Raw genomic sequence first — 13,729 nt, 5'->3', positions numbered from 1 at the left:
TCTATTGTGAGCAAATACAAAGATTCGAGTAAAATTTTCGTAGACAGAATATATTGTGTATTTTTTGTTTTTATTTTATTTGGAACACTTACAGCTACGCATACAATATTGTGTATCTATATAGGACAAAATAAGGTCATTTTTAATTTTTTACAGATCGGACTTTTTTTTTTTTAAATATGCTTAACTAAATACAAACAAAGTGTAAGTATGTAACAGTGTAACTAAATATGCATAGATTTCTTAAAAATCGTATCGTGAACTTAAAAACGACTTAATTAAAAAAAACAGATCGTCAACAGTTTTGCAACCAGCGAAAATACGGAGGTCAATTTCAAAAATCAAAAGAGCCTCTTTAGTCATCTATATAGCCTTTGACCCTTCTGCCAGAAAATACTTAATTAACGATGTTGTGTGTGTATATAACCAACCTTTTTATAATTGAGAGTAATAACCAAATAAATAATTTAGTCGAAACAATCTAATCGTTCCATTAAATTTATTTCAATACTTCTTGTGTAAGCCAACCCTCGTCAAAACGACGACGATAATCCTATAATAAATTAATAAAAGACAATAGAATCAGCTAACAAAGCAAAAAATGCTAGACTCGCAAAATCAATCAATTTTCCTATTGTAGCTATACGTTATGAATAATAAGTGACTTGTCTACTTGTACAAATACGTTCAATATTGAACTATGTATAATGCAGAGATTGTATATTTTACGAAGCGATATATTATTCAGCAGTACTTTGCATAGATAACTGGCTCATTGTATTAGAATTCGTCTCGTCTTTGTTGCAAGTTTCCCTTGGGTCTCTTGGTGGTCGCATCTTAGAGGTTAACGCTACTGAATTTACGATTTCTGACCGTATTAGCTGATTAATGTTTGGAAAAGATTTTCTTGTTATCAAACTACATTTATAAATACATGAATTTGTAGATTTTTCAGAAGTACTTGATTTAATCGTGAATTTTGTTGAAGATTCTGTCACATTTATGAATCTTATTATTATATACATCTATTAGTAAAGGAAAATCTATGTGAAGCACTCACCATCGTACACGACCCCTCGCACCAGCTCGTCAGTTTCGAACACCGGATGGCTGAGCGTCAAGTTAACGTCACTATCTTCGTCACTGAGGGTGACGATATCGTCACTGTCACTCGGGATCCTCGCGAAGGCACAAGCATCACTGATATCCACTGTTTTTTCACTCACTTCTGCACTCACAGTCGTTACTTCAACATCATCAACAGTCGTTGTTTCATCGTAAACATCTGGTATTTCTATGACCTTGTTGTCTGTTGCTACCTCATCTTCTGCTATAGGTGGTCCGGGGGATCTGCCGGGGGCCGGGTCACCGTTCGGCAAACTCAACGTGGAACTATAAGGCAGTAAAGCTAAGATGACTATCGTCATCAGGAAATTCGTTGAGAACCTGTTCATTTTGGATTTGGTCGGGTGCGTCAGGTTGCTCCTCACTGTCAGCCATTGCCTCGGTTTTCTGTATTTGGACATCAGACGGTTGCCTGATAACATTATTACGTGTTGCCTCTGCGTGTTGGCTGTTTTATCGGGGGTGCATTTGTCTCTGGATCGTTCATGATGTCTTTGTGGATAGTCTGTGAAAGAGAAAAAATATTTGAGTTTTTTTTTAATAAGGCTCACGCTCTCGCGCTGTATGCTTATGCCACGGGGACTTCGCAAGAAAGAAAACACCGAGACTCAGGACATCAAGCATTCGCCAACAGATTTTATTCACTAAATCTTTTATCTTTCCAAAAAACTAATTTAAAAGCAATCTATCTTAACAACATTCTTTAGTCAGTATATTTGTTACGCTGCCGAAATAATTGGACTCGGTACAAAAATATTTGCTATCTATAATATTTGTTCTGACTGAGTGGCGTGTGATATCACTTGTGTACAAAAATACTCAAACAATTACTTCAAAAAGTCTTAGTTCCTCAGTAGTGAACAAACCAAGTCGCAGCTAGACATTACTCATTGTGATGGTAACAAATTACAGCTTTGTGCCTTGATCCGACGTTATTCATTAATAATTCAATCCCGCTTTTACGTTAATCCTCGTATTTTCGACTTGCCACGGCATCTATCAATAACGTCTTCACAAACATGTTTTCAAGGGTAAAAAAAATGTTAGAATAATAGGTTACTTTTGCCATGCTTTTGTCTATTTATCTTTACATGTCTATTTATCTATACTAATATATACTAATATATAAAGCTGAAGAGTTTGTTTGTTTGAACGCGCTAATCTCAGGAACTACTACTGGTCCAAATTGAAAAATTATTTTTGTGTTGAATAGACCATTCATCGAGGAAGGCTTTAGGCTATAAACCATCACGCTGCGACTAATACGAGCGAAGATACAATGGAAAATGTGAAAAAAACAGGGCAGGTATAAATCATAACTTATATCTTCTACCCACGGGGACGAAGTCGCGGGCAACAGCTAGTCAGTTATATAAGGGTCGAATAACAGAGAAAGCTACTGAGAGGTTTAGCCATTGAGTCTTTTGTTAGGATTTTGCTAAATATTATTCTGATTATAGTCAGTAGCCTTCGAAATTTTTGTTCAGATTCTTTTATAAGAAGTTATTTTATTCCATTTAGAGGTTATAGATTACAATCATGGAATTATTCGATTAAAACAGATAACTACCAAATACAATAAAAAGAATATTATCCAAATAGAGGCAGAACCTAAACTTAGCAATCTCAACGCGAAATTGGAACACAAACAAACACTAACCATGAAATCCATTTAAGGTAAGTTTCACTAACCTAATGCAGGGCTATAAAAATTCAAACATAAATTTTATAGCATTGCCTTTACTGTACTAAAAGTTTAATAGCGGTAGGGTCACATACGACCTCGGTTAAATAAAAACCTTTAAGCTTTGCAATACGATCCAAGCTAACACTCCGGTATTTTAAATCTGGCATTGTGGAAGGGAGATAGTGCAGTACATCGCGAGTAGTCGCGTCCTGCTTGCACAATATACTGTTTTAAAAGCGCAGCAAGAGCACAAGACAAAAACCAGAATTGTTTTTTTAGATGCAAATAGAGATTATAAAGTCATAAATGCAGTGCTGTGAATGGAGCGAGTTATTGAGAGTGTAAACTCCAGTATTTTAAGGAAAAAAATGAATATTGGTTTTTCATCGAGCTTTCAATAAAGGAGTTTCGTGGTTTTTCTGTTTGGATTTTATAATTAATATGGAATAAGTTAGTCTTTCTCTCTTAAACAAAGTATTAGAAGCTATTTAATTTCAAAATAATATAATATTCCCACAACTTTCACACAACGCCATCTAGTCTCAAACTAAGCAGAGCTTGTATTTAGAGTACTAGACAACTGATAAACTACTTATATATTTCTAAATACATACATAATATAGATAAATTACACCCAGACACAGAACAAATGATGGTGCTCATCACATAAACATTTGTCCTGTCTGGGAATCGAACCCACGAGCAGTCAGGGTCACCACTAGACCAACAGGCCCGTCTAAAAATAAAAGCTAATATAGTGTCCAACCAATATATTTAAGTTCAGTTTACTTTTATCGAAACCTAAAATCATAGTTCAAACTAAAAGCCAAGTCCATTATAATTTAATGCGATTAATATTTACTTCAGAGCCTCACTATCGAATTACAAGCTCCACTTACCCTTTATAACAGATAGCAATTGGATTACCGTACAGTTGGACACTAAGTAATTAGACGAGCTGCCATATTGGAATACCAACATAATGAAACGAAAACATTTCGTGTTATTTTAAGGTTGGTATTCATTGTTTAATGAATTTTATTCAGTTAACGTAATCAAAGATTTTGTTTTAAAAATACTGGTTTGCAGAACTGTTAGTCTATGATTGATTTTTAATATAGGTTAAACTACGCTTGCCGCGGTTTGTCTATGGATTGGTGACATTTTTCTGTTGAATTTTGACAAGAAGGATTCTTTGCCGTTACTTATCGTTTATTTTTTATGACTTGTTAAGCTTAATAATATGTTTATAATTTTAAACCAACCTTTTTTTGCTTCGTAACTGAAACTATTGTAGGTGTATTACACACCTTCGTATGTTCAATGAATGTAAACAAACGAATTGGTAATTTTGCACAAAATTTGCAAGTGCACTTGTTATTTTTGCACGGGAACATTGTCTTTGATAATAACCGTGTATTATGCTAGTGGGTAATTGACCGTAAATTGGATGATAACAGTGTGGATAGTCAAATTAGCGAACATAGACCTAATTACTGGCGGTAATGGGCAACGGTGACCTCGGGAGCTAGGCCACGAGGAAGTGAGAGGACGGATTTCATACTCTGTGGCTGGTTTTGAATATTTTTGGGAACATATTAATTCAGAAGTCGTCTGTAAGACTTATGCAAAGACTTTGCTCAGTCATGGACCTGTCCAGGCCAGTGATAAGCTTGATCTTTGAGTCTGCATCTGTTTGCCCGCGTCTGAGGACCTCAAGATACTGGCTACTGAGCCGAGTGGTTGAAGTTACCATGCCAAACATACTGAGCGCCACGTGTCGCGGCTTCAGTGATCCGCGAATGCTTGTCCTGAATATGTCTGTCCTCAGTGACTTTGTGCTTGTGACTTGAATGCTTGTGAAACCTCTTTCCACACAAGGGACAAATTACTGATTGCGAGAGTTGTTTCTTAATAAAATTAATATATGATGATGGACCTTATTTTCCTGTACCGTCAGTCACATTGTTATAGTTTAAAAAATGTATTTAGTGGCGGTATAGCCAAGTAATTAACTATCAGGCATTGAGCATAGCAGTGTATAAAAGCTCATAAAATTTGCATTTTTTTTAATTAGCGATACTGTGCACATTGAACATAACTTCGTTTGGTTTACGGGAAGAAATCGTCAATTATACAAAATATCGGTAGAAATCTCAACCAAATTAGTGTTTTTGGAGCACATACCATAGGCAAAGGTTAAGGTAAAATAATTTCTTTGAACCCTGCCCATACCCTCCAGCAAGGAATATAATAGGAACGAAATACATTAAAGGAAACAACTTCATGAAAATAACATTATACTCGTTATATTATTATATTCACAAAGTAATGTTTAAAAGATGTTTCTTACGTTTTTATTTAGTTTTGATTTTGGCAAATATGATCTACTTTAAAGATTTTTTGGAATTAGGAAATTAAACGATTTGAGTTTTGTCGGCGGTACGTGCTTCGCAATTAAAACTACAATTGCAATTGAGTTGTGGCTCGACAATTTCTTGTTTACGAGAACACTAACATTCAAGAGGGAAAACAAAATAAAAAAAAAAGTTTCACCTCAAAAATCTATAAAAAATAAACTTTATTAATAGAAATCAGAAAACGTTACACACTATTTTGCTGTCGCGTCAAAAGTCAAGACGATAATAAAAAGGAAATTATTTGAGACGTCTTGCCGTAATAAAGTTCACCTTCGATACCAATCTTAAGGTTATTGTCCTCATTTATGACGTGTCAATGACCTCAAAAACATATATCTGTAGATATCACAATTATGCTGTCATATCATTTTAATTACATTGTTTTGGATGAAAATTTTAATATTATTCAGAAAGTTTACATAATTTTAAAAAAAAATCATACTATACAAAATTTACATTATCATAGGTATCCCCAGTTTATGAAATCATCGACTACGCCGCGCAATCGCTCTGTGAATCTACTATCAACTTTGAATGATAAAGATGATAACGACTGATTTGTGACATCGGGTGCGTCGTCTTCAATAGCAAATAAGAACGGGACATAAAACATATTGATCATTAGACCAAAATCAAGCTTTTCTTTAAAAACTTTCTCAAATTCAGCTTCGGGAAATATCTTTTCAATGTCCATTTTGAAATAATCTAATAAATCTTTCACACTTTGATAGTATAGGGTTTTTAAGGCTGACAAATGTTTTCTTCTGAATTCTTGGTCTGTTCCGTTGAAGATTAAGTACACGAAGTCCAGCACTGGGCAACCGTAGTGAAGAATTTGGAAGTCGATTGGAATAACTTTCACCAGTTTCCCGTCCTGAAAATTATATTTAAATAAATAACACTAGAAGATTATATTTTGCTTTTAAGCATCAAATCCACTCTTATCAAAATTTTATCTAAGGAAGTTTTTAACATAGTAAGGACTATGTATTGATTACATCTCACATGTTTTAAATTTTATTTACTTAATTGAGAAACGTAAATGTTTATATCTGGCAATGAATTTTTTAATAGTGCACTAAGAATAAAGATACATATTAATATCCTTCGATGTTAGTCATGAAGTATCAAAAAAAAAAAAATTCAACTCCCAACTTACAACTTCTTTAGCCATGATATTGTTGTGTTTATAATCTCCATGGCACAGCGTTTTAACACCCGAGACATCACTCATATACTTCGGATAATCATCCACTTTCTTCAAAATCTTTTCTTTAAAACTCTTCTGCACCTCAGGGTCAAGACAGCTGATCGAATAGTAACTAATATTTTTGACAAATCCATACCAATCTTCTTCAAAAACGTATGGTTGGTTCAAAGAAACTACTTTCTCCCTGAAAAAGTTTGGGCGTTTTTCTTGAATGACAAAGGACAACGCGTGGAATTTCGCAAGCTGCTGGACACATAGCTTAGCATATTCCACAGATATGGTCTCCATTCTATTGTACACTTTGAAGCCTTGTTTAACCAAGTTTTCGAGAATGATCGATCTTGAATTAGTTTCTTCGTAACACTTCACGATGTTATATCTTTCTATTTCTGGGATATTGGCTTCGTCTTGAAGTTCTACAAATAGTGTTAACAACTCTTTATACGTGAACATTTCTCTGTGAAAGACTTCGGATACGGAATAAATTTTCATTTCATCTTTTTCCACTTTGTTCTTAACAAAGATGTTGACTTCTTTAGCACCTTCTGCTGTTTTTCCTTTGATGTCCACTTGATATAATACGCCCATATAACTTCCGCCTTTAGGTGAAATATTTTTGCAAATGATTTCATAGCTTATAAAATTTTCTCTTTTCGCAATATTGTTTATAGAATCTTTTAAGCTCTCTGGTAAACCATTTTCTTTGCTATAATTAGCTTCCATTTCACTGTTTTGATTGTTAAAGTTCAGAATACTCAAAACACCTAAGTTAATACTTATAAGAAACAAACTATCAATGAATGGCCAAAAACTATTTTAAGTTTTTAACTATTTACATGTCCCACCTCTGAGATTGAAGCGACCACGAAAGGACTTTTTCTAACCGCACAACTTTTAACGTCTTCGAAGCAAAGTTTTAATTAAAAACGTGAATTGGCGCAAAGTAAGCGTTACACCAATAAAAGCTTTGAAAAACTCAACGATTATCATTCTACGCTGTTACACAATGGGGTGCAAGAACTGCCAACTTAAAAGATGACATATTAATGAAAACTTGTAAACTTTGACACAATTCTCCTAAAATTAAGGATTTGAGGGATTTTCGAATAAATTGTTCTTTGTACTTTATTTTAGAAAAAGAACTTAATTTTGAATGTCATTCTGTACGGTAGCAATACTTTGATACAGACATTTATCGGAATGCGCCTAACTTAATTTAGGTAATAAATAACAAAAGCATAGGTAAGTAAGATAAAAATATGTCTAGTTAAAAAATATTGAACAAAACACCTATTCAAACGCCATAGTAAATACTTTTACAAAACATTTGCTAAGAAATTAACTGAAGGTGCATAACTATGTGGCATTACCGTCTTGATTCAGAACTTAGTTGGTTAGTGAGGAAAAAATTATAAGTTTTAAATTTTAAAACTCATAGAAACTTTTGAAAAATATGGGTGCTAACAATGAATAAACATGACAGAATTAACTACTACTAACCCCGGAGAGCATACACAACGCACGATCACTGATAATGCATAAACATAACCTAAACAACACCGCGTCAAATGAATATGACATGTAAATAATTAAAAACAAATAGAAACACAATAAAAAAAAACAATGATTTTAACACAACAAAACAGGTAAATATTCAAATTAAAAAAAAAACAGCACGGGATTCAAAAACACGTGACTCACTAACAAGAGGTAAACAATATCTGTGCAATTACGTGGGTTCGGTTTCAATCGTCAGTCTTCGGATGCTTTCGGCTCCGATCGTGTACACTCGTGCATCTCCGTCAAAAACGTCAAAAATTACGTACTTTAGCAATACAACAATGGCGAAATAATATACGACGATGTTTCGCCAACTTTGAGAACATTATAGAGAAAAATTAGAATTCAAAAACAACTAAAAGCTATTATAAATATTTAATATTGTTAATTACTTAAAGTATTTTCGAAAGCATTAAAGCAAAACACGATTTCATAAATTATTAAAACATTTATTGCTGTTATGAATATTTAAATACAATTAGCTACTACTAAGTATAATAAAGTAACGTAACAGATTTAATTAATAATTAGTATCAATAAACAGGTTGTAAAAGGACAACATTAAAAAATAAATTGAAGATAATAAAACAGAGCAAATTTTTCTTGAATACCTTGCTTCCATTACAAGACACCGCAGTCAATGAAATCCTGAATAATACCATCGAATCTTTCTTTAAATTTGTCATCATTGACCTTGAACTGAATCTCAGATAAGTCTTCCTTAGAAATGTCAGGGACATCAGTTTCGGAAGCAAACATAAAAGGCAGTATGAGAAATGCCATCATCAGAGCAAAGTCTTTCTTCTCTTCATATTCCTTCTCAAAAACAACCTTTGGATAAACATTTTCAACATCAATATTAAAGTATTTGAGGAAGTCTTTCATAGTGCCATGATATAAATCCTTAAGATTTGATAGATGAGCTTTTCTAAATTTTCTGTCTGTTGCACAAGTCATGAAGTATAGGATATCAATAATGGGGCAGCCGTAGTATAAGAGTTGGTAGTCGACTGGTACCACTTCCAAAACATCACCGTTCTGTGGGGAACACAATATTTTCAAAATTAGCATAAAATTAAACAGGTTACATTGAAATAATATTGCCTACAATTTAGTTATGATTATATTTATCAATTCAATTATGTTATATTTCAAAACTCACTTCTTTCTCTGAATTTAATTTTTATGTTTCATAAACATATAAGTCACATGCAAAAAGACAGAATGCATAAAATCCGCGGGGATCGAAACCGCGACACCTCATGTGATCTTTACTTCTCGGCTATCCGTGCAGTTAAAATCACAACATAAAAAGTTGAAGTACTTACAGTTATTTTTGTCAACACATTGTTGGGCCGATAATCACCATGAACCAAACATCGTTGAGTTTTCTTATCTTCATAATAGTTTAGATACTTTTTTTCAATATTTACGGAATAATTTTCTACTCTTTCCTTCAAATTTTCATCGACAAATTTTATCGTTGTTTTAAGAATATTTTGGACAAATCCATCCCAATCTTTGCCAGGTTTGAAAGGAGATTTCATGGTCCGAATTCGTTTTTCGAAATATTCTGGACGCTTCTCTTTCAAAATAAATGAAAACGCATGGAATTTAGCCAGCTCCTGGATTGCCTTTTCAGCGAACTGTAAAGAGACGACATCCATCCTATCTGGTGTTATAAAACCTTTTCTTGATAAATTATCCATTAATATCAAATCTTTTTCACTTTCATCGTAGCTTTTGACAGTCCAGTACTTCTTGTTTAAGGGTACGCGAGCCTCTTCTTGCAGTTCATGAAAAATCTTCGAAAGTTCTTTATAGAAGAACAATTCTGTCATATAAGCATTTGGTATTGAAATAATTTTCATTTCGTCGCCTGTGTTCATTTTTTTCACGAAGATGTTTAGAACTTTGTCGCCATCTTTCGTTTTTCCTTGAACATCGATCTCGGAGAGTTCTCCGAGGTAGTTCCCTCCGTTTGTTGATATGCATTTCTTATCAATTTTGTATTGGATGAACCCTTCCTTTTCTATAATTTTATTGATTAAATGATCCATCTTTGAGTAAGCATCGTTTTCGGAACACATCTTTTTGTTGCACGCATAGTTTTCTCGCTTTATTTCGACTTGCATATTGGTTATTGATGTGATCTCCCATACACGTTGTTTGCGAATATAGTGTGGTTGCAATTCTACAGTAAATTATATATAAACCGATTGTCACAGCAGCGTAAAGGTCTCTTAACAATGGCATAAATAAAAAATATTAGAGTATTACTATAATTTAATGAACTCTTCCTTATAAACTAATGTTTAGTTAATTGTGGGAACTATTAGACATAAAGGACTCAGATGTCTTCTGTCTAAACCCCAGCCTTATTAATATTCCTTCTTTGCATTTTGTGTAGCCGCCATTAACCATTCTGACTACTGATAAAAATGGGAACTTTACAATCTAACCCTTGTTTAGAATTAAGTTCATGTTTAGAGTTAAATGGGCAAATCTTGATAAATGAAATAAAACATTGCCAGCTATTTGTATTACTTACCTTAAATTTTCGCATTTTCTTAAGTAATCTCCCCAATTTACAGGGGAGAGTTAAACTTGTTTTGACAGTTTCGTTGATAAGCTATATCAGCAATGTTTGTTTTTTTTTATTCGTATTTAGGTAAGTTTTTTTACGTCAAACACTGGAAATGAAACCGGTCAAATTCGAGTTGGATTCGACATTAATCAACTCGATCGTCATTGAAAAATTGTCGCCCACCAACAAATTTATGACCATAACAACATTTGCTTAACCTTGATTTAGTATTAACGTCATAGTGGCACTAGAAATGCATCATCTGTGATAATTTCAATTGTGTAGCCATCACTGTTCATAAGATACAGCCAGGTAACAACGGACAGACAACGTAGAATCCGTAATAGGGTTCCGTTTTTTTTGAGTAGGTTAGTACCCCTAAACAAACCTGACCACAATAGCACTGCTGATAAACGGAAGGGAAAGGCAGTAAACATTGTTAGGATACCTTGGTTGAGCGGGTCCTGTTCAAAGACTCAAGCTATTGAATCGATCCATTGCACAAGTCAAAATCAAATTATTTGTTTTTAAAAGAAGTTCGTACATTTAAAGTTTTCTTATAGAATATTATGAAAGACCATGCCCTTTGGATCCCAGATATTTTGAACTTTAATAAGGAAAGGTATTGTACCTTGTTAAGTTACTTAAAAGGACAGAAACTCTGTTAAATAAAAAAATAAACGCGAATAAAAACAAATGTAAAATATAGTACTGAAATAAATCAGTAGTTTATTACTTTAATGTGTGTTTGTAAAAAAATATTATTTTGTAAAGATTAAGATTTTTTACGTTTTTCAACCGCCTATAAAAGAGGAGAAGGTTTTTAATCCGTCTGTATATTATTTTTATTTTGTAATTATATCTCAGAACCGACAAGGTTGATTATTTTTTATTTATTATGAAATAACTGTCATTTGGCCAAAAATCACGATCACAATGTCATCACGATCACTCATTATGTATTTGAAGTAACAGGATTTTTTTGTATAACCCGTTTGAGATACCACTGCTGAGCAAAGGCATTCTCTTTCTTTCTCTTTCTCTGAAAAACCTTTTCATGTTTGCAATTGCTGGGCACGTGAGCCCCGTGTATTACTATGTATGACTGTATTATGACAAGATCACATGAAATATTAACATAGTTTATATTAGTAATATAAACGAGCCCTTACAATGATTTTCGTACCTCTGTTGTTATCTAAACAAGGAATAATTGTGTGTTTCGTATGTACATACGATGATAACGCATCATTACTCCCATTGTACTTCAATCAATGGAGTATTAACCACTGTTACATAGCCAAATATTAAATGTACACGTCGGTAATTCTTTGGGATCGTTATTTACATGTGATTGTGAAAGATAAGGTAATGAATAGACTGTTTGTCGTCAATGAAGTTATTTTATATCAGTTGCTATGTTTGTTTATTTGTTTGGTTGAACGTCATCATACTTTTTAAACGACTACTGATCTAAAGAGTTTTATCGCAGGGCCAAACATTACATGTCACTCAGACGGAATAAGGATTCGTCGATCACATTAATACTTATTCTATATATAACTAATATATATGGTGATTGAACCCGTGTCACATTGTGCATTGATTTGGCGTCATTACCACTCGGTGAAACAACGAATTTATAATATAACAACTTACTATTAACATTTGTCTGAGTGTTCTTTGATTTTAAAGACCGCGACCCCTGAAATGTCAACTCCAGTGTTCTCAAAAAAGGCACTCCGCATCAGCTCATGATTAAGGACTCCGTTCGGGTCTGAAACTAGTCGGGCTCTCCCGATAAACGCGTTAGTAAACCGTTACATCATTTAATGAAGTTTTAGACTATTATATTGATTTCTAGTACAGTTTGTACCAATAGTATAGACAATCAAAATCTTAGTAAACAAGTATAGCAGCGTGGTTGACAGACTTGGTTCTAGTTTGATGCCTACAGTCTTGCCTTTTAATACACCGTTAGAGATCGATAAATATATTCTCAAGAACTGGGTCGAACCTACCTGCATACATAGTGACACTGAAATGCCAAACTAGACCGTATGGAGTTGATACAAGGGTGATTTTGGCTTGAAAGAGCATGATAGTTGGAATGTATATTCAGCAACAAAAATCTATGATCACTGTCACTATTAAAAGACTTCTAAATGTTATTATACATAATTTATTGACATTGGAACAAAAAAGGCCGCCTGAAAATTTACCCTATCATTTTTACTTCCAAAATTTTGCTCAAGATTCAATATTGTAAAGACGCCATAACTATTTTCGGCAGTCTGTGATCTATTTACTTTTCTGACCGTACCTGATTTCATAACATCGTATTTCTGAGCACGTAGCCGGCAGATAATCCTGGCTACTTGGCTATCCCAGCATTGTTTGAGAGGTGATCAATTGGATATTGTGCAAATGACAATATCGCTATTGTTAATTTACCATGGTTATTAATAGTTGATGTATAATTATGATGATACACGGAATCACGTAGGTTTGTTGCCTTGTCCAAATAAATGACCTATTTTAGGTTAGTTATTATTAAGGTTCTCTTGTCTGCCCTTCTGTGCGTACGTCTGTCATGAGGCTTTATGTCATGAACCATGATAACTCGATACTTGAAATTTTCAGAGGTGATGTATTACTGTGAAAACCGCTGGGTCCCGTTGGATGCAGCTGGCAACGAACCGGTCGCGCTGGAGAAATTATGGAGAGGCCTATGTCCAACAGTGGACTGCTATAGGCTGAGATGATGATGATGATGATGACGTATTTCTGTTGCTACTGTTATAACAAACAGCAAAAGTTAGGTATGGACATAAATTGGTTTTAAATTTTAAGTCACTTTTTTATTACAGATCCCTATGGGTCGCGGTTCCTACTCGTACTTAATCGGTTCAATTTCTTCCGTAAAACAATAAAATTGGTGATTTTCACTTGTTTGTTTGTCAGCATGTACTCATTTAGTGCTTATCAATAAGACTTTAATGGAACAGTAGATTTTTTAAAATTCATTTCTAAAGAAACCAGCCTAGTATCAGATCGTAAGCACTCATATAAATATATAATGATATTGTTTGTCTGTCTGTCATTTGTTCTGAAGGTTATCTCTGAGACTTGTCTTGTAT

The 13,729-nt window shown here is 33.7% G+C and overlaps 2 protein-coding genes across 6 annotated transcripts; both read right to left on the bottom strand.

Annotated features, from left to right (window-relative positions):
* Positions 1 to 286: 286 nt before the first annotated feature.
* On the bottom strand, positions 287 to 8,354 carry LOC113498129. 5 transcript variants are annotated; one of them, XM_026878069.1, is made up of 3 exons: positions 8,120 to 8,354; positions 6,392 to 7,217; positions 5,427 to 6,106 (listed from the first exon to the last, which is right to left on the bottom strand). In XM_026878069.1, the coding sequence occupies exons 2-3, from the start codon at positions 7,163 to 7,165 to the stop codon at positions 5,693 to 5,695; spliced, it is 1,188 nt and encodes a 395-aa protein (XP_026733870.1). In that variant the 5' UTR covers positions 7,166 to 7,217; positions 8,120 to 8,354; the 3' UTR covers positions 5,427 to 5,692. The 5 variants fall into 5 exon arrangements, with proteins under 5 accessions (XP_026733871.1, XP_026733870.1, XP_026733867.1 ...); XM_026878066.1 differs by lacking the exon at positions 8,120 to 8,354 and adding an exon at positions 7,943 to 8,069 and having other exon boundaries at positions 6,392 to 7,343; XM_026878068.1 differs by lacking the exon at positions 8,120 to 8,354 and adding an exon at positions 7,943 to 8,069.
* A 119-nt stretch (positions 8,355 to 8,473) lies between these two features.
* LOC113498128 lies at positions 8,474 to 10,187 on the bottom strand. The gene is made up of 2 exons (XM_026878064.1): positions 9,331 to 10,187; positions 8,474 to 9,040 (listed from the first exon to the last, which is right to left on the bottom strand). The coding sequence occupies exons 1-2, from the start codon at positions 10,135 to 10,137 to the stop codon at positions 8,624 to 8,626; spliced, it is 1,224 nt and encodes a 407-aa protein (XP_026733865.1). The 5' UTR covers positions 10,138 to 10,187; the 3' UTR covers positions 8,474 to 8,623.
* Between the last annotated feature and the right edge of the window lie 3,542 nt (positions 10,188 to 13,729).

This window comes from Trichoplusia ni, chromosome 10 (assembly GCF_003590095.1).
Source record: "Trichoplusia ni isolate ovarian cell line Hi5 chromosome 10, tn1, whole genome shotgun sequence".
In the NCBI taxonomy this organism is placed as follows: domain Eukaryota; kingdom Metazoa; phylum Arthropoda; class Insecta; order Lepidoptera; family Noctuidae; genus Trichoplusia; species Trichoplusia ni.
This window is presented reverse-complemented; position numbering and strand designations above follow the sequence as displayed.